This window comes from Tachyglossus aculeatus, chromosome 2, assembly GCF_015852505.1.
Source record: "Tachyglossus aculeatus isolate mTacAcu1 chromosome 2, mTacAcu1.pri, whole genome shotgun sequence".
Taxonomy (NCBI): Eukaryota; Metazoa; Chordata; class Mammalia; order Monotremata; family Tachyglossidae; genus Tachyglossus; species Tachyglossus aculeatus.
Window position 1 is genome coordinate 122625306 of NC_052067.1, and position 21186 is coordinate 122646491.

At 38.5% G+C, this 21186-nt stretch overlaps 1 protein-coding gene across 1 annotated transcript in view; it reads right to left on the reverse strand.

The window, feature by feature from the left end:
- KLHL1 (kelch like family member 1) overlaps positions 1-21186 on the reverse strand; it is a 277918-nt gene that overhangs the window by 29377 nt on the left and 227355 nt on the right. The window contains 1 exon segment of the mRNA XM_038772560.1: positions 9537-9699. Coding sequence (XP_038628488.1) covers positions 9537-9699 — 163 coding nt within the window.

Below are 21186 nucleotides of genomic sequence, written 5' to 3' on the forward strand. Positions count from 1 at the left end.
TGTTGCCAACTTATACTTCCCAAGTGCTTAGTACAGTGCTCTGCACATAGTAAGCACTCAATAAATACGATTGATTGATTGATTGATCTGCATGTGTGTGTGTATGTATATGTTTGTGTAAATGGGCCTGTCATTTCCATCTGTATTTCTCTTTCTTTTTCTGTCACTCCATGTCCTCTGTTTTTCTCTAAACTCTCTCACCTTAAATGCCATTTTGCTCCAATTTTACTTGTGCCTTTGGTCTCACTTCTGAAGGCTCCCCCTTTTATAACCTTCCAGGAACTTTCCAAAGCCCTGCCATTTATCTCTAATTGAAATATTCACAGTCATTTCCCAATTCCTGATCACATTTCACAAGTCATGCTGGGCGAATGGTAAGGATACAAGAATAAAGGGAGGCAGCAGGAAAAAGATGGAAATGGAAGGAAGAGATGAGAAGGAAAAGGAAGATGTAAACAATGAGAATGTCAGGTAAAAATGATTTAGTAAAGATGAGTTAAGACAAGAGGATCAGACAAGGATATGTGGCAATGAAATGCAGGAGAAGAAAACAAGTCTTCTTAAGTCCTGCTATTCATTAACAACTCATTGTTATGCATTTTGACATAAATTTCATTGCTATGATAAGCCAGCTAATGGTCCAAATCTCAACTGAACTGTTCATGTAACTAAATGCTTGCTAGCAAAATGTAGCTTGGAATATTGCTACTCTTCCTATAGATAAATATAGCTTGAGACACAAGAAAAAAATTTTGGCTCCATATCAAGAAAATGCTAAAAGTCCACAGTCTCCTTGTACCAGAATAAAAGGTATCTAGTTCACAAGTTTATTATTAAAATAAATTTGATTTATGCTACATGCTGTGGACAATAGAAATGAGTATGATATAAAATTTGAAGGCATTACAATTGCATATAGATATCAAATGTATAATCTTGTGAAATAGATTAAATTACACAAAACTCAATTCCAATGAATCCTAAACTTCCATGCAACAGTACATTTTCTCCAAACGTTTCTTAAATATTCATATACGCAAATATACGTTCACACAGGAAAATGCCTATTTTCATCAGGCCTCTGGATTTTTGGAAAGGCAGTCTGACAAGTGGAAGCTAACCAGATGAGCACAATTTTTTTTAAGGCAATAACTAAGATTTACTTCTCTTGCCTGTACTATTAGCACTGTGCTATTTTATCCTATTAATAATAATAGTAATGATAATGTTGGTATTTATTAAGCATTTACTATGTGTGGCCTCCTTCCCAGACTGAGCCCGCTCCTTCCTCTCCCCCTCCTCTCCCTCCCTATCCCCCCTGCCTTACCTCCTTCCCCTCCCCACAGCACCTTTAGATATGTATATATGTTTGTACATATTTATTACTCTATTCATTTATTTATTTTATTTGTACATATTTATTCTATTTATTTCATTTTGTTAATATGTTTTGTTTTGTTGTCTGTCTCCCCCTTGTAGACTGTGAGCCCGCTGCTGGGTAGGGACCGTCTCTATGTGTTGCCAACTTGTACTTCCCAAGCACTTAGTACAGTGCTCTGCACACAGTAAGTGCTCAATAAATACGAGTGAATGAATGAATGAATTTTCTAAGCTCTGGGGTAGATACAAGGTAATCAGGTTGTCCCATGTGGGGCTCACAGTCTTTATCCCCATTTTACAGATGAGGTAACTGAGGCACAGAAAAATTAAATAACTTGCCCAAGGTCACACAGCTTGACAAGTGGTGGAACCTGGGATTAGAACCCATGACCTCTGACTCCCAAGCCCGTGCTCTTTCTACTAAGCCACGCTTCTCAGGAAGCTAAGGACAGAATACAGAGTCAGCATCAGCAATACATGCATTTCCCCCTCTAGACTGTAAGCCCATTTTGGGCAAGAAATCTCTCTGTTACATTGTTATATTGTACTCCCAAATGCTTAGGATAGTGCTCTACACACAGTAAGCACTAAATAAATATGATTGACTGACTAAATGGGGAAAAGTAGAATGCCACTTGCTTCATACTTTTTACCATCTAATAGTAAAAGATTTTGCATTCATCACCATCACCCTACGTCTGTAAAGAAGAGCAAAAATTTGTACTAGTTAATCTTCCGTGACAATTGGAAAAAGAAAAAAAGAATAAAATCACAAAGGAAATGTCATAATGGATCATCTCACCTGGCCCAACAGTCAGAAACAGTGCATAAACAAACAAAATGACTAATCTGGCATCATTCTCATAATTAGTGATGCATAATATAACATCCTTAACCTTTACCTGTAACATTACATAATTATCCTATTACATATGCATCTACTCAACCTTCTAACTCCTTCTAACATATCCAAGTTTTCCACTAGCGGCTTTAACCTTCTCTACAATCAACCATTATGACAGATAGTCCCTTCAGATCAGCAAACCTGTGCACATGAAATCAGAAAAATAACCGTGAGAGAGAAAGTTCCTAGGATATTAACCTAATAAAAATAAGTGAAATAAATATATACAGAAAAATTAATCCTAAAATAGCATTCACAAAGAAGCCAAGAACTCTGTGTGATTTGGTCTGACTAGTCAACTAAGTCAGTGGTTGTTGAGCCATTCTCTAGGTTGTTAGAGAAGTGGCATGGCCTAGCACGGGCTTGGGAATCAGAAGGAACTGGGTTCCAATCCTGGATCCACCACTTGTCTGCTATGTGACCTTTCAGAATACAGTTTTGTAACCTATACACTGATCAAGCAAGTCACTTTACTTCTCTGTGCCTCAGTTATATCATCTGTAAAATGGGGATTAAGATTGTGAGCTCCATCTGGGACAGGGACTGCCCAACATGATTTGCTAGTTTCCACCCCATCAGTAAGTACAGTGACATTGTAAGTGCTTAACAAATACCGCAGTTGTTGTTGTTATTATTATTATTATCATTGTTATCATAAGAAACTCTCCATTTTGCTACAGGGAATCATATATCCTCCAGTTTAGAGGGAATGAAAGATGATTTTCTTCAGCAGACTGAAAGTGATGTAGACACAGGATTTACCAAAATTTCTATTTTCTGCCCCCCGGCCAGGTCAGGTAATCTTTTTGTGACATATTCTCTTATAATTCTTCCTAACACACACACAAAACTGTATACTGAAAATAAGCCATGAGAAATAGCATAGGAAAAAAAGGCCAGAGGAAACAAGTAGAGGAGACAAAAATAATATGAGATCATATCTACAGAAGGAAGAAAATACAAACAAACTTGACAGATGCCTTAGGGAACAATTTTCTGTCTAACTTTATCATGTAAGTGACAATCCCTCTGTTTGAGGCACAGATTAAGAAAAATTGCAGTTCAAACTGCACTTTGCAGAATTGTACAAATTGTGCCTTGATCTATGCTAAAATGAAAAATGGATTTAGGCCCAAAGGAAACTAAAGATATGATCAGAAAATAAATTTCTAGAAAATAATTTCAAATTCAAAATTAAAATAGAAAAGTGTTTCTTCTTTACCACATTCCATATTGGGTCATGATATTTGGTAGGAAATTCACAACAGGGGAACTATACTCCTCTAAAATACATCTTTAAGGACACAGTCAGATTCTTTTTGTTATAATTATTATGTCCATTTATAATTATTTAGTAAAAGGGAACTTTTACAGTGTAAAACCCTAGTAAGCAGTATCAGTTGTACTTTCCCAAGAATTGCATAGAGTAGTTGGTTGATAAGTACCATTACTTGTCTTATGCTGTCGATTCGTCTCTGACCCATAGCAGCACCATGGATACACCTGTCCTAGAATGCCCGACCTCCATCTACAATTGTTCTGGTAGTGGATCCATAGAATTTTCTCGGTAAAAATATGGAAGTGGTTTGTCACTGCCTCTTCCATGCAGTAAACCTGACTCTCTGCCCTTGGTCCTCTCCCATGCTGCTGCTGCCCAGCACAGTTGAGTTTTGGTTTGTAGCAGATTGCCTTCCACTGGTTAGCCCAAGCTAAGAATGGAATGGATATGCCTCTGCCTGACTCTCCCTCCCGTAGTCGAGACTGGTAGGTTGCAACTCTGAGAGGGGAAAGTACCATTATTACTTCTCTCCAACAACCACCACTCTTAATTAATTAATTAATTAATTAATTATGGCATTTATTAAGCGCTTACTATGTGCAAAGCACTGTTCTAAGCGCTGGGAGGTTACAAGGTGATCAGGTTTTCCCACGGGGGGCTCACAGTTTTAATCCCCATTTTACAGATGAGGTAACTGAGGCACAGAGAAGTTGAGTGACTTGCCCAAAGTCACACAGCTGACAGTTGGCGGAGCCGGGATTTGAACCCATGACCTCTGACTCCAAAGCCCGGGCTCTTGCCACTGAGCCACGCTGCTGCTATTTGTTAAATGGTTGCCATGTGCCAGGCACTGTTCTAAGCACCGGGGTAGATACAAGCCAATCAGGTTGGACACAGTCCATGTCCCACGAGGTTCACAGTCTCAATCCCCATTTCACAGATGAGGGAACTGAGAAGTGAAGTGGTTCATCCAAGGTAATTCAGCAGACAAGTGGCAGAGCCCAGATCTCTCTGATTCCCAGGCCCGTGCTCTACCCACTAGGCCGTACTGCTTCCATTATTTTATTATGAAGGTATTTGTTAAGCGCTTACTATGGGCCAAGCACTGTACCAAGTGCTGTGGTAGATATAAATTAATCATGTCAGACCCAATCCCCAGCCCTCATGGAGCTCAGTCTAAATTATGACTTGCCCAAGGTCACAAAATAGGCCATTCTCCCTCCTATATAATAATAATAATGACCATGATTTGTTAAGCACTTACTATGTACCAATCAATCAATCAATCATATTTATTGAGTGCTTACTGTGTGCAGAGCACTGTACTAAGCGCTTGGGAAGTACAAGTTGGCAACATATAGAGACAGTCCCTACCTAACAGTGGGCTCACAGTCTAGAAGGGGGAGACAGATTTATCAATTTACAGTCTTTCTGCTCTTTCAGTATATTTTACAAACTATGGCAGACCTTCATCTTTCTAAACCATTGCTCAGAAAAGATCTCTCTACCCTCCAAAAACCTCCTGTGGTATTGTTTCATTGCTCCTGATGTGTCTGTCTTCACTTCCCTTCCAGTCTATAATTGTAGATTGTTAGACTTTTGAGGGACAGGGTTCATGTCTATTTCCTATTTTTGTACTCTTTTCCTGCTTTCAATATGTTGCTCTGCACCATGAAGCACTTAATAAATACTACTATTTACTCCTCTCCCCCTCCTCCCCCTCTCCATCCCCACCGTCTTACCTCCTTCCCTTCCCGACAGCACCTGTATATATGTTTGTACATATTTATTACTCTATTTATTTATTTATTTTACTTGTACAGATCTATTCTATTTACTTTATTTTGTTAATATGTTTGGTTTTGTTCTCTGTCTCCCCCTTCTAGAATGTGAGCCCACTGTTGGGTAGGGATTGTCTCTATATGTTGCCAACTTGTACTTCCCGAGTGCTTAGAACAGTGCTCTGCACACAGTAAGCGCTCAATAAATATGATTGATTGATTGATTGAGACTATTATTACTAATGCTACCACTGTATATGACTGTTGGGAGCAGGCACCAGTAACAGAAGAAGAAAAAAAGGAGATATTTAAAATGGAAAGAGCTGCTGGAGCTGCTGCCTTGAAGTCAGTTGTGAGAAGGGTTTTCTTCATGTGGAGAAATATAGGAAGCTATTGGAGGTTTATCAGGCACTGAACAGTCTCTCTTAACACTCCAACTTCCAACAATTTGATCATGCTGTCCTTCCCTGTCTGGAATTTCGTCCCCCTTAACATCTGCCCTGCCTATTTTCAAAGACCTACTGAATTCCCACCTCCTCCATGGAAGTAATCCCCCTTCCTCCCTTTTCCACCTAACTGGCATTTCTGTGTACAATCAGTTATTAGTTACAAATATTACTGTTAATAATATTCCCATTAAGTGTATAGTCTATGAATACTGATATTAGCTATGAATATGCCTAAAGACAAAAACTACTTATGAAAAACTATGCAGTTTCTATAACATTGCAATAACTGACTACTGTAATTGTAATAATATTCAATTTTTAATCAGATAAAAAATAAATGAATTTAATCAAGTTTAATATTTAAATGCACTCCACTTACCTTCACTTAACTGTTCTAAAATTCACTTCACCCTACTTTCTTCCTTATGCCTTAAAACTTGTGTGAAAATTGCTTTTTTAAAAAAATCTGTGACTTAAGGAGCAAACAAGCTGTGATTTAGACCAAATAATTTATTTCACAATAGTGTTTTCCTTTAAACTAAAATTAATGCCCAGTTTCTTTTCATATCACTTCTGAAAAATGAAACAAGTTTTTTTGATATAAATTTATCTTTACTGACATGTACTCAACTAGCCTCACCTAGTTTTCTTTTACATTGGGAATGAGGAGCTGACAAACTAAATGGTTAATGTTTCACCCTCATGGAGAGTTAATTACCTTAATTGTCTATTATTTCAGTCTGTAATGGTGATTTCCTCTTTTAAACTTTTCTTCCCCCTAGACCTATAGATTTTCTCTGGGCAGGGACCATGTCTACCAACTCTGTTCTAGTGTATTCTCCCAAGAGCTTAGTACAGATCTCTGCACACAGAGTAAGCACTCACTAAATACCGTTGATTGATAATTGTTCTGAAAAGCAATTAAGGTATATTTTAAAGAATCTCATATTTCCAAATATCAAAAATATTTTTAAAATACATAAAAATAGATGCATTTTCATAATGAAAATTCATTTTCTTTGACATTTGTGTGGTATCTTATATAAGGGATCAGTTTATAAAAGGAAGGAAATAATTTTCTCCATTGTAATTGATGAAACTGTTCCATTTCTGTAATTTAGGGAAGCTAAGTTAAACTCAGGAGGGTGATCCTGAAGTCTCTCCAAAGTGGGGAGGTCTGTTATGTATGTACTGATATTTGGAAAAACTGGACTCAGGATAGACCTGATAAGGGGGACTTAGTCTCCCAACAATCATTACCTTAGGGGTGTCTCAGGGGAGTTAGTTAGTGCAAATTTTCACTGTTTTTAGTATTATGTGTTCCCTACAAAATGGATAGGAAGGACAACTGTATGCATGTTCAGGTTGTGAATGAAGTATTGCAATTCCTTACCAAAGGGAAGAACTTGTATAATGATGTGTCTGTTGTCTAATGGGATCAGCAGCAGGACATCAGGGGGTAAGGGAGATGACTGTGACAGACACTTTCGATGCAAATCCAGACTCCATTCCTGATCCAGTTATTATTCACATCTATATGTATTTTAACTGTAATTATGAGTACAAGCTTTGGTGAGGTTACAGTTTAAATATTTCCATTTTTTTTTGCAAAGCTACTTTGAGCTTACTTTAAATATGAACAAATTTATATTGCTTTGAAACATTTTACTCACTAGAAACTGACTCTGTTTAGATTACACTGAGCTTCAGAAGAAGAGTTCATCATTGTGGTATTTTCAAAGTCCAATTCAAGGCATCTACATTTTACAATAGGCAGGAAGCAGATGGGATGTGCACTTTGGAAAATGTAAAGCTGTGGCTTCTTGTTGCTGCTACAATGTCAGGTTTTTTCTTAAGCAGGGCAGGATTAATATAGCAACTTTAAGGATGAAGCCCAGGGCTGAGTTGGGGTTGGTGTGTGGGGATGAACACATCACAGTGTGGCTCCCAGGCTGCGCAAATGGCTACTGACAGCAGTGTGGCCTAGTAGAAAGAGTACATCCCTGCGAGTCAGAGGACCTGGGTTCTAATCCAGGCTCTGTCACCTGTCTGCTGTGTGACTTTGAGCAAGTCACTTAACTTCTCGGTGCCTCAATTCCCTCATCTGCAAAATGGAGATTGAGACTGGGAGCCAGCCCCACATGGACAGGGACTGGATCCAACTTAATTTGTTTGTAATCAGCCCAGCACTTAGTTCAATGCCTGGCATACAGTAAGAGATTAAAAAACACCATTACTATTATTATTATTATTTTTATTATCTGTTCTCCATCCTACTTAGACTGTGAACCCCATGTTGGACCTGATATCTTGTATCTACCCCAGCACTTAGTATAGTGAATGCTTGGCACATAGTAAGCACTTAACAAATACCACCTATCATTGCCAAGAGTGTACCCACCACCAAGAGCATACCCACCCCTCACCAAAAAATATCCTCCTCGCAGCTTCCTGCATTTCCCAGAAATTTGGGAATGAAGCCCCCAGCCTTGCAGGAGCCATGGCTCTGGAACATCCCTTTCAGCTTTCGTAAGTAAGGAAAGAGAGAGAAATCACACCCCTTCACCTGTCTTCTCCTCTCCTCTCTAACCCCAACACAAAAACACTTAGCAGTGAGAGTGCCTAGCTTTGGATGAAGCTGCACTGCTACAGTCTAGAGAAAATGCCAAAAATGCAAATAGCTCCATTAGCAGTGGCAACAGACATGCAAGCAATCCAATTTTAACTGGGCTGGCATGCTGCTGTTGGCAGTGAGGGGAGGGCTTCTCTCCAGGTCCTAATTAGTGAAGGTGGGGATATGAATCCATGTTGTTATATAATCATCATATCATAGCAACATCAGGTGACATGGGGGTAAAGAGGGGCTACAAACAATCTATTAACCACAGGCCCATGGGATTCTCTATTACAGCCATGGTCTTCAGAACTACTCATTTCATTGCTTGAGTCTCTGATTGTTTAAGGGACATAAGACCCACCCCAACCACTCGATGGGCTAAGAACTCCATGGGGAAAACAGAAAAAATGGGAAACTTGTATCTGGTGCCAGAGGCAGCATTTAAGAGATACTAGAGTCTCAACCAAAGATGTAGCCAGTGAGCCAAAGAAAGCAACCAGAGAAAGGCAGTTAAGAGAGTGAAAACTGAGTGAAAACAGGGGTAGAGAAGTCTAGAGAGGGAAATCCCAAGATGAAATAGAGACAGCAACAGTAGGCAGGATGAACAGTGACAGACATAAATACAGAAACTACCTTGGATCTACTTTCATAGCATTCCAGGGTGAACAGTGAACACATCATGCCCTGAAGGAGAGGAGGCCCAGCCCACTGATATCTCCATTGGCAGGCTGAGAAACAAGTCTGCCATACCAGTGGGTAAGGGCAAGTAAGATGAAAAATGATAGAAATTGGACCTACCATGAAGGATTGGAATGGTCATTGCAATCTAGGGACTGAATTGCAAACATTCTCCACCCTGAAAACAATAATCACCCATGTACCACCATATTAAGTGTTCATAGATCCCTTATGGTTTGACACACAAAGGAGGCATGGTCTACATTACATTGGTATTACATGGAAACAGATTTGCATAGGATGACTAGAAGATATTCAGAAAAATATAACAAAGAACTGACTTATTTTGGGAGACAAAACACTTTGGGTGATAGTGTCATCTTTAAATATGATTGATAACTATTTAAGATTATATACAGTGCAGAAAGAATAAACATCACCTACTCACTTGCCATTTAATGCTGCCACACCAACTGTGCTTCTGGCAATTGACATACTTGCCACAAAAGTCCATTGTTGACTTTGTGGGTCCCACCTTTCAACTGTGTTCAGATAACTCCAGCCATCATGCCCTCCAACAGCGTACATAGGTCCTTCCAGGACAGTCACACCTACCATTTGAGAGAGACGATACATAAGTTTACAGTTACTGTGAAACAAATGTGAATATTTTTCATAACGAAGCTAAAGATTCTAAAATTCAAACACAATTTGTCCTTTACGATTTTGTCAGTGTAAGTCATTTTTATAAAGTGCATGTTAGAGAAGGCAAAGTAAATAACATTTTTTAAAAATACTGTAAACTTTATGAGATCTCATGGATCATGTCTATTAATTCTATTATACTCTTATACTAGCATTATAGCCTAGTATACAGTTGGTGTACTATTACATGATACTGATTGATTGATTAATGTACTATGTTGCCTAAAATTTATGCTACCTACTTACATGTTCCGCAATTTGGTAGGTTTACTACATTCACTATGTATTATGCATTCATAATAGCATTTATTAAGCAACTACTATGTGTAGAGGAATATGCCAAGGGTTCGCAGATAAAAATATAAGATTAGTTGTTAAGATATGATCTCTGATTTACAGGGTGCTTCTACTAGTCTTTCACAGTAACTCTCAGTGTCTCTCAGGGGTTAATGAGAGATGAAGAAGACTGCCAAAGGACTGCCTGGGAGAAATACAAAGTTAATATAGCAAAGAAAAATAAGATTACAAGAAAAATATTAAAAACAATAAGAGTTGCAATTGCTATGGCTCTTGACATGTCTGGCCAGATTGTCCAGAGTCCAATAATTATAGCAGCCAAAACTGCCCCCAAATTTGAGACTTTGGCAACATTTTCTACCCCTGCCACTGCAGCCAATCCCCTTCCAGGGGATCAGGATTGGATCCCCTGTCAGGATAGAGAGGAGACGAGCAGCATTTCATTCTTGGACCTTGGTAATCTAAAGATCATTCACTGCTGGAGAAATTTAATGTTTTTTGAAGTGTCCTCAAGAAGCACTTGTAATTAGGTGATTAGTGGAGCAGAAAAAATAGAGCCAGAAACTGTAAACATCAAACATAACGACACAACGAGTTACAGCCTTCTTGCGTGCATGATCTCACTGGGACTGTGGGGCGCAGATTGGTCTTTCAGTCAAACATGCACTCATAGGTCAATCACAACTTAGAGTGTCTTTGTTGCAAATGACAGATAACTGTATCATTTTCAGTTTTATTATATTTTAGACTCAGTTTTTAAGGATGCAGCATGGCGTGCTGGACAGAGCATGGGCTTGGGAGTCAGAAAGTCATTGGTTCTAATCCTGGCTCTGCCACTTGTCTGCTAGGTGACCTTGGGAAAGTCACTTCACTTTTCTGGGCCTCAAGTACCTCTTCTGTAAAATGGGAATTGATACTGTAAACCCCACGTGGGACAGGGTCTGTGTCCAACCCAATTTGTTTGTGTCCACCCCAGGACTTAGAACAGTGTTAAAAAAACCTTGATGATGATGATGATTATCATCATTATTAATTATATTAGTACAGTGCTCTGGACTATGCTCAATGAATACCATCATCATCAATGGTATTCATTGAGTGCTTACTGTGTACAGAGCATTGTAAGCACTTAGGAGAGTACAGTACATAGAGTTAGTAGATACATTCTTAGGTGATGGGATGGATACGACCAGATAGACAGACAGATTGAAGATAGATAGATTGATGATAACTCTCTTCACAGGAGCTAGTTCTTCTAAATGAATGGATGGTTTATTGGTCAACCCAGTAATAGCATTTCAAATTTTCTTTCGTTCTTTTCAATCCTGAGCTTAGTACCAGAGTCCTGTATCATACCTATGGGTTAAATCCCTAGGGAAGAAGCATCTTATATGGTTGCTGCTTTAAAATTATTTTCATTGAGCACCTGAAAGGAGCACTGGACTAAGTGGTTGGGGAAATATAATGAGTAAAAGACTCCTTGACTTCAAGGAGTTTTAAATCTAGTAATAACTAATCACATCTCCAAGCACCTTCTTAGTAGTAAGTATTATGGTTAATGCAAGATTATGTGATAATAATAATGACATTTATTAAGCGCAAAACACTGTTCTAATCGCCGGGGAGTTTACAAGGTGATCGGGTTGTCCCACATGGGGCTCACAGTCTTAATCCCCAATTTACAGATGAGGTCACTGAGGCCCAGAGAAGTGAAGTGACTTGCCCAAAGTCACACAGCTGACAGTTGACGGAGCAGGGATTTGAACTCATGACCTCTGACTCCAAAGCCCGGGCTCCTTCCACTGAGCCACGCTGCTTCTCCTGTGATCAGTTGCAGTCACTGTCCCACCAGGAATCACAATCTAACTTCAGTCTACCTTCTCCCCATTTTACATTTGAGAATATAGAGGTCTTGGAAATTAATTAGGAAAATTAATTTTTCCTCTAGGAGGTAGAACTTCAGTAGGGAGTTCCAGATGCGAGTGTGAGTGAGGAGTCAAATTTCAGATGGGAGCAGAAATATGTGCTGCAGGGCTAGTCACAAAAATATGCTGCTCACTTAGCATAATGATTACCTCCCCTAGAAAGCCAAATTTCCTTAGTGCTAGCCAGATGTTAATAAATTTCCAGTGAAATTGTAGTTTTCAGTTTTACTGTCTTAAGATATCAGTAGTGTCTGGAGCTATCAGCAACTAATAAAGAATAAGAATACTGTAGAATATGCAGAATTAGGTATAGAGAGTTATTTTGTGTTCCTTAGAGAAATCTTGATATTTCTGAAATTTCAATTTGGTTCCAAATTCCTTCTTTACCAGATTTTATTTTGAATAAGAATGATAATGACAGTTATGATACAAAAAAACTAGTGCATTATTTTTAAATAATGCAAAAAAACCCTCTGAATTCAGGTGAACTGTCACTTAGGAATGAAAAGCCATTGGTAGTTGGTTATGAGTGAAGGACCTCTATTTTATGAATTAAATCAGTCATACTAAATAAGTGCAAGGATGAACAAAACTGAATATATTCTATTTTCTTATAATAAAGAGAACCTTAGCTCTTTATTAATATCATTTTCACAGACTGGGAACATTGAACAGCTTCTTCTCCTTTAAATAGTTACTCTTTTAGGAATTCAAATAATTCACAGTAGTGTTGTTTTCACAGTGTTCAGCACCTAGTAAACACTCAATAAATACCATAAAAAAGCATGAGCATTGCATGGGAATGTAAAATGTGTCAAGTCAGTGGGATAGCACTGTGAGTAAACGTACATGTCATCTGTGTTAGTATATGATAGTGTAAGCATATATTGTTGTTGTTGTTAAGGGAACATCCCCAAACTGCATTTTTATACCTGTGAAGCTATTATAATATTTATTTGCATACTAAGGATATGGAACTCTACCTTATCTTCCCCGAAGACCTTTGTAATGTTCCCGGTAAAAAGAAGCCTGAAAGTAAGACCAGCTCCACAGTAATAATGTAGAATCAAGAAAAGTCTACACTTTTTAACAATTTTAACAATGGGAAGAAAAAAGATGTTTGATTTTCTCTACTGTCTTCAATTTCCAGAACAGATGCAGACAAGGCAAGTAGACTATAAGAAGACTCTAATATGAATGTCAGTTTTGTGAACTTCAGTAATAGAAAGGGAGTTTGTTGGACCTTCTGTTCCTCATGAAAACTCGGTTTGTCTAATTTATGTTTCCATTCACTTAAATCACCATGTAATTTGCTTATCGAGTCATGGGTAAAACATATAATAATAATAAACATGTGTTCTTAATTACATTTAAATATTTTGATAAAGTGAAATAATGGGCTTATAGTAGTGAATTATAATCACAGACTTTAAGATAAATATTTTTGAGGTCAATTTGTTTTTTTTCTCCTTCTAATACATAGTACTGTAGTTTTTGAAGAAAGCATCATTACTATTAATGACAATAATGAGGGCATTACAGTAATGCTATTTTAATAGAAAGATTTCATAAATGTATAAATGGATTAAAACAATATCACAGAGGTATTTAGGTCCTTAATGCCTACAGTACATTTGGATTTTACAAGAAATATCTTTCCTCATCCATATTTATGACTCATCTGCATTTCCAGGAATAAAATGTAACAGTTACTTAGCCAAATCCAAATATTGACTATACAAATTAAAAGTATGGTGAGGGGGGAAGAAGGAAGGAAAGCTAAATAAATTAAAGAAAAGAAGGGAGGAAACCAAGTTGGATAGATGGATGGAGAAGGAGGTGGTATAGGATACCTCCTTCGGTTTTTCTATACTAAAAGAAACCAGACTGTAAAAAGTAACTTAATGACAGGATATTAGTACAGATAATTATTGAGTGCTCCCCTTGATGCAATGTACTCTATGAGTGCTTAGGCAGAACAGAGGTAAAATGTGTCACATTCCCTGCCCTTCAGGGAAGAAACTAATATAAAAATTTTGACAGGAGAAGTCACAATAAAGAAGAATCCCTTCCATGTGAAATACTGTATAACACTAATACTAGCTTGGCCTATTGATAGCAGATTTACATTTTTGTCACACAATGATATTCAAGTCAGAGCTTCCAAGTCTTTTTTTTTCTACCCCTTATTTCCCTATATTTGATTTGTGTTGTTTGTTTTTCTCTTTAATCAATAAATATATGGCATTTATTAAACATTGTGTGTAGAGCACTATGGGCATGAGCACTGAATGAATATGATATAATGAATATACGATGAATACTATTAGGTATAAAAATGATGGTATCTTTTAAGTGCTTATTATGTTATGTGGCTCGCACTGTACTAAGCATTGGGGTAGATACAAGCAAATTGAGTTAGACATAGTGCCTGTCCCATGTGGGGTTCACAGACTCAATCCCCATTTTACAGATGAGGTAACTGAGGCACAGAGAAGTGAAGTGACTTGTCCAAGGTCACACGTCAGACAAGTGGCAGAGCCGGGATAACCTTCTGACTCCAAGGCCCAGGCTCTAGCCATTATACTATCCGGCTTCTCTGATATTGTTGCTTGGACAATTGTAGAGGGAAGAGAATTCAGAGGAAAGGAGTGTGAATTTTCCAGCACAAGAAGGAGGATTTGAAGATGCACAAAAATACAATTTAAGTTTTCATACAGCGTCTGATTTCTTGTTTGGTTCTCATGAGATTAAAGACCAGAATGCCCTGTAACACTAGTTATAAACAGTAACACTGTGTGTTTCAGGTGACCTCAGGCTGACCAAGCCTAGGACTTCTTGAAAGGATGTAAGAAGTGATATAGAGAAGGGGGAACTGGACTGCAACAATTTAATGCCTTATTAGCTGTAAATCTAGGGAACGGTAATTCTAATGACATTTTCTGGTTTATATTGTTACCGTTACCAATAAATACATGTAAGTTACTCAGGGAATAAACATATTTAAGCTGCCGATATTCTAACCACAGGGCTTATGTTAAAATCTGGATAAAGATCCATGCTACACATTATAAGCATAGTACAAAGTCAAAGGGGAAATTTCTCCCTTCCTGCAGGGGCAACCCTATAGAACTTGGGCATGCTGCCTGAGACCTCATAGATACTTCTTCTTTTGGAGTTTATTTGTAAAGTTAAGCTAGAGTTGGCAGGAAAATTAGGGTTCCCTTGAGGAAAACAGATAAAACTGCCTGGAAGGGAAAAATTCTGCGGGTTTTTAGGCACTCTATACAAAGAGAGAAATTTATATGAATTTTTGCCCTGAGTAAAAACATATTTTTCAAGACAACCTGTTAAAGCAGAGCATATTCTATATATACAACAAAATATAAAGAAAGCTAGTCCTCTAGAGGAAGTCCTGAGCTGAAGGCTGACCCACCGTGAGGGAGCCTTTTGAAATTCTGATATATAGAATGGCTATTATAATCATAAAAACAAATTATCACTATGCGTAGCAGAATTTGTGAATCAGCTTGATTCATCAGGGTATATTATGCTCACTTAATATGCGCATACCTTCATTTGCATTACTTTGATTCAGTGATTTAGGAGCCCTAATTCTCAGCTGACGAAAGACATTACAACCTATTGTTTTGGAAAGAAAACCGAAGGTATGGAATTGACAGGCCTGAAATAAATAACATTTTTAAGGCATGAAAATAATAATAATAATTGTGGCATTTGTTAAGCACTTACTATGTGCCAGGCACTATACCAGGAGTGGGTACAAGCAAATTGGGTTGGACACAGTCCCTGCCCCACGTGGGGCTCACAGTCTCAATCCACATTTTACAGATGAGGTAACTGAGGCACAGAGACATTAAGTGACTTACCCAAGGTCACACAGCAGACAAGTGGTGGAGCCGGGATTAGAACGCATAACAATCTGACTCCCAGGCCCGTGGTCTGCGCAAAAATGCCTTGGCCACACCACTGGATTAGAGCAGGAATTCAGACACATCCACCACATACAATAGTAATAATAGTAGAAGTAGCAGTAGTAATAGTAGTAGTAGCCACAACAGTAGGAATAGGAGTGTTATACTTCAGTCCCTGTCTCATTCAACCTTCAAATTCAATCCATCACTAATTCCTGTTTATTTAACCTCCCGTACATCTCTAAAATCCACCATTTCCACTCCATCCAAACTGTAGAAGTAGTATGTCATAGTGGATAAAGCACGGGCCTGGTGGGCTCTAATCCCACCTATGCCACATGTCTGCTGTGTGACCTTAGGCAAGTCACTTCTCTTCTCTTCTCTCCCCCTTCTAGACTGTGAGCCCACTGTTGGGTAGGGACCGTCTCTATGTGTTGCCAACTTGTACTTCCCAAGCACTCAGTACAGTGCTCTGCACACAGTAAGTGCTCAATAAATACGATTGATTGATTCTCTGTGCCTCATTTACCTCATCTTCAAAACGAGGATTGAGACTGTGAGTCCCATGTGGGACGAGAATTTATCAAACCCAGTTTGCCTGCAGGAGTTCCTGGACCCTGATCAGCCTCTGTTGGATTCTAAAGACCTTCAGTTTCTCCTTACCATACCCTAGGGTTAGTTCAAGATGTTCCTACTAATTAATTCCCAAGTCCCTGTAAGTCTCTTGCTGCCACCATTATATGATCAAGACCATCTCACCAAGGTATGTAAGTCACTCAGGACTACCTACCTAGTAGGTAGTATGGCCTAGTGGATAGAGCACTAGCTTGGCCTAGTGGATAGAATGCAGGCCTGGGAGTCAGAAAGACCCGGGTTCTAATCCCGACTCTGCCACTAGACTGCTGTGTGAAATTGGGCAAGTCACTTCACTTTTCTTCACTTCTTTATGCCTCACTTAGAGCCCTATGTGAGCAGGGACTGTGTCCAACCTGGTCAACATGTATCTACCCCAGTGTTTAGAACAGTGCTTGGCATATAATAAGCACTTAAAATATTATTATTATTGTTATTATTACTACCTCCCCTTCCCAGGGCTGGCTGTGTGAAATCCACAGACAAAGCAGTCCTAACTGTGGATCTCCTGACCATGTTTTCCTGGGCTCCTGGAGCTTCTCTCCTAGACCCCATAGTAGGTATACACCATTCATTCATTCATTTATTCATTCATTCATTCATTCAATTGTATTTTTTGAACAGTTACTATGTGCAAAACACTGTACTAAGAACTTGGGAGAGTACATTATAACAGTAAACAGACACATTCCCTGCTCACAATGAGCCTACACCAAAAACTGGGATCCTAAAATATTTAATGTGTTTTTAATAAGGTAACAACCAAAGCAAATCCAAGTCAAACCACTTTTCCCTGGATTTAATACTGCTCCTACCAGGGTCCTCTGTATTTCTCTGTAGGCATCCTGAGGCTCATGCTATTCTCTCACTCAGGGGCAGGCATCTCTCTATTCTGGGGTTGTGGCCACTGGACTCCCAAATTTTAGGGATCCTATCCAATCCCCCTTGCTGTATACTGTGTCCATACAACATGAGTTCTCCCCATGTCTGCTCTCCCTACAACACTAGATTGCTTCAAACTGCCTCAAGATTGCTGAGGGTCTCCTTCTTTCCCAACCTAACTCTCTATGATTGGTTAGGTTTACACATCAGAGAGGGGCACCAAAGAAATGTTCTCCTGGCTTCCTTCTCCATTTCTGAAGTATGGGGGCCAGTGGAACTGGCCATCACAATACAACAGAATTGGTCATCACAATACAACAGAATTGGTATGCTTTGGCTTCAAACCTCTCCAACACCTTGCCCCCTCCTACCTCACCTCCCTTCTCTCCTTCTACAGCCCAGCCCACACACTCCACTCCTCTGCAGCTAACCTCGTCTCTGTGGCTCATTCTCACCTGTCCTGCCATCAGCATTCTACCTGGCCCACGTCCTACGTCTGGCCTGGAATGCCCTCCCTCCACACATCTGCCAAACTATCTCTCTTCCTCCCTTCAAGGCCCTACTGAGAGCTCACCTCCTCCAGGAGCCCTTCTCAGACTGAGCCCTCCTTTTTCCTCTGCTCCTTCTCCCATCCCCATTGCCCACACTCCCTCCTTCTGCCCTATCCCCTTCCCCTTCCCACAGCACTTGTGTATATTTGTACATATTTATGGCTCTATTTTATTAATGATGTGTATATATCTATAATTCTATTTATCTGTTTTTATGGTATGGACGCCTGTCTACTTGTTTTGTTGTCTGTCTCCCCCTTCTAGACTGTGACCTCGTAGTTGGGTATGGATTGTCTCTATCTGTTGCCAAATTGTACTTTCCAAGTGCTTAGTACAGTGCTCTGCACACAGTAAGCACTCAATAAATACAACTGAATGAATGAAAGTGAATATGATCCCTACCCACAAGGAGCTCCCATTCTACGGGAGGACATGTACATTAAAACAGATTAGAATTAGGGGAAATAATAGAGTATAAGACTATAATCGTACATTTGGTAAGCGTTTACTATGTGTCCAGCACTGTTCAAAGCTCTGAGTTATATACAAGTTATTCAGGCCAGACATTGTCCTGGTTCTACAAGGGGCCTCACAGTCTAAGTAGGAGGGAAAGCAGTTACTGTAAGAGAGTATCTACATAAGTACTATGGAGTTGGGGTGAATAGCAAAGTGTTTAATGGGAACACAACCAAGCTCAAAGTTGGGAGGGTGGGTAGGGAATAGGGGGTGTAAAGTGCTTTGTCTGGGATACCTATTTGAAGAGAGGTGAATTTAGGAGCATTTTGTTAAGGTGGGGAGTGTGGTGGACTGTCAGATATGAAGTGAGAGAGAGATCCAGGCCCATGAGAGAACTTGTGCAAGGGATCAGTGGTGAGATAAATGATTTCGAGTTACAGAGAGTAGGTTGGAATTAGAGGAATGGAGTGGGCCATTTGGGATGTAGTAGAAGACAAGCAAGTTTAGGAGGGAGTAAGCTGATTTGGTATCTTAAAACCCAATGGTAAGGAGTTTCTGTTTAATGCAGAAACTCACTCTCTAAACTATACATTCTTTTGAATAGGGAACATGGCTGCCAACTCTGTTACACTGTACTCTCACAAGCAGTTAGTACAATGCTCTACACTCAGTAAGTGCTCAAAAAATTCAATTTATTTATACAGGAGTAATAGATAAACATTAAAGGTTTTGAGGAGTGGGAAGCTGTGAACTGAACCATTTTCAGAAAAATGATCAGCACAGCAGAGAAGTAAGGATTGGAGAGGGGAGAAAGAGGACTCAGGGAGGTCAATGAGGAGTGATACAGTAGTTAAGGAAAGAAATGATAAGTGACTGGTAGCATAAATGGTAGCAGTTTGGATGCAAAGAAAAACGCAGTATTAGTAGTAGTAAGTAGTAGTAGTAAAAGTAGTAATAATTGTAGTAATAGTAACAGAAGTAGCATTTACTGACTGTATTGGTATGATACACTGTAGTAGACAATTAGGAAGAACAGTATAATGAAGCAGTAGGTTCTTGACAACAAAGAATTTACATTTTAAAAGGAGAATTGAACATAAAAATAGTTACAATACTGTAAATATAAAAAATTGAGTACATAAATATGCATGAGTGTGAAAGAGGCTACAAATTAAAGTTAAGTTCATGAGTCCAGGAGGAACACCATGAGCTTGGGGATTGAATTGAATTGTAAGCTCTTCAAGGATATGGACCATGTCTAGTAACTTATTTTTACTCTTCCAAGCACTTAATACACCATAGATACTTAATAAATACTATTGCTTGATTAATTTTAGTTAAACATCCAACAAATAAACCTTTTCTCTCCATTCCCAACACCACTGTTCACCAAAAAATAAATTTCATGATTTTTTTTCCCCTCTCACCAGAACCCGATGTTTAAGAGAGAAGGAATATGAGAGGTAGAGGTAGAAGGTGGAGCAGGTTGTCTCATGGCCTAAACTTTTTTTTTTTTCTGCCAATACCATAATAACCGAAAACCATTCTGGGATTCCCTTAGAATCCCTCCAAGGAAACCTCTGAGATTGTTAACTCAGACAGGACTGATAAAAGAGAATGGGGAAAGAGATAGTTTATTATGGCCCCTCATTCTAAGTAAACAAAATTGTATATATAAAATGCAGCATATGAAAAATAGTATTTGAATAATACCTTATCGGGAATTTTCCCGCATAATTTTGACCTCGAAAAGCAGAATTATTTCCAGTTTTGCAATGTAAGTTTATGATCTGATAGTCAATTAATGTTTAATATAATTCCTTGAAACAAAGAGGAAAATCAATATATTGTAATTCTTTATGTTTTTAATATAGCTGCATAAACTTCCAATCAAGTTTTTTGCTTCAATATTTTTCTGTTGACTCAACATAATAAGCAAGGATCATACTCCTTTGATTGTTTTCTTTATGCAACTGCTGATAACACAGTTCATGATTAAAGTAAATCCCTATGGCATTGTGATTTAATCTAGTGTAATTATTGACAGCTTTTCTACCAGCCAGTTATGGACTGTAATTAAGATAACAATGAAGACGGAACAAGCTATTGTTAACAGGATTAATGAGAATAACTTGATCTAAAGTGCAAGAAATGTCTTCTATAGAGTAGAGGATCATTAAGATTATGAACTTCCAATTAATTGAAATAGATTTATAAAAACAAATCATTATATATTTTTGCTAAACTTACTATAAAATATCAAAGCACTGCATTAAGTGTAGGCAAGTGGATAAGCATGGGTGATATATTTCCAACTTGTGGATAATTTTCAGTTTACATAATTATTTCCTAGTGAGAAAATCAATTCAGATCTTCTATACAATAAATGTGCAATAATAATAATAATAATAATAATAATAATAATAATGTTGGTGTTTGTTAAGTGCTTACTATGTGCCAAGCACTGTTCTTAGCACTGGGGTATATACAAGGTAATCAGGTTACCCCATTTTACAGATGAGGTAACTGAGGCACAGAGAAGTTAAGTGACTTGCCCAAAGTCACACAGCTGATGAGTGACAGAGCTGGGATTAGAATCCAAGACCTCTGACTCCCAATGCTGGGCTCCTTCTGCTAAACCATGCTGCTTCTCCGAAGCTTTCAAGTCTACAGTTAGTATGTTTTCCTTTTTCTTTCTTGTCTATCATTGAAGG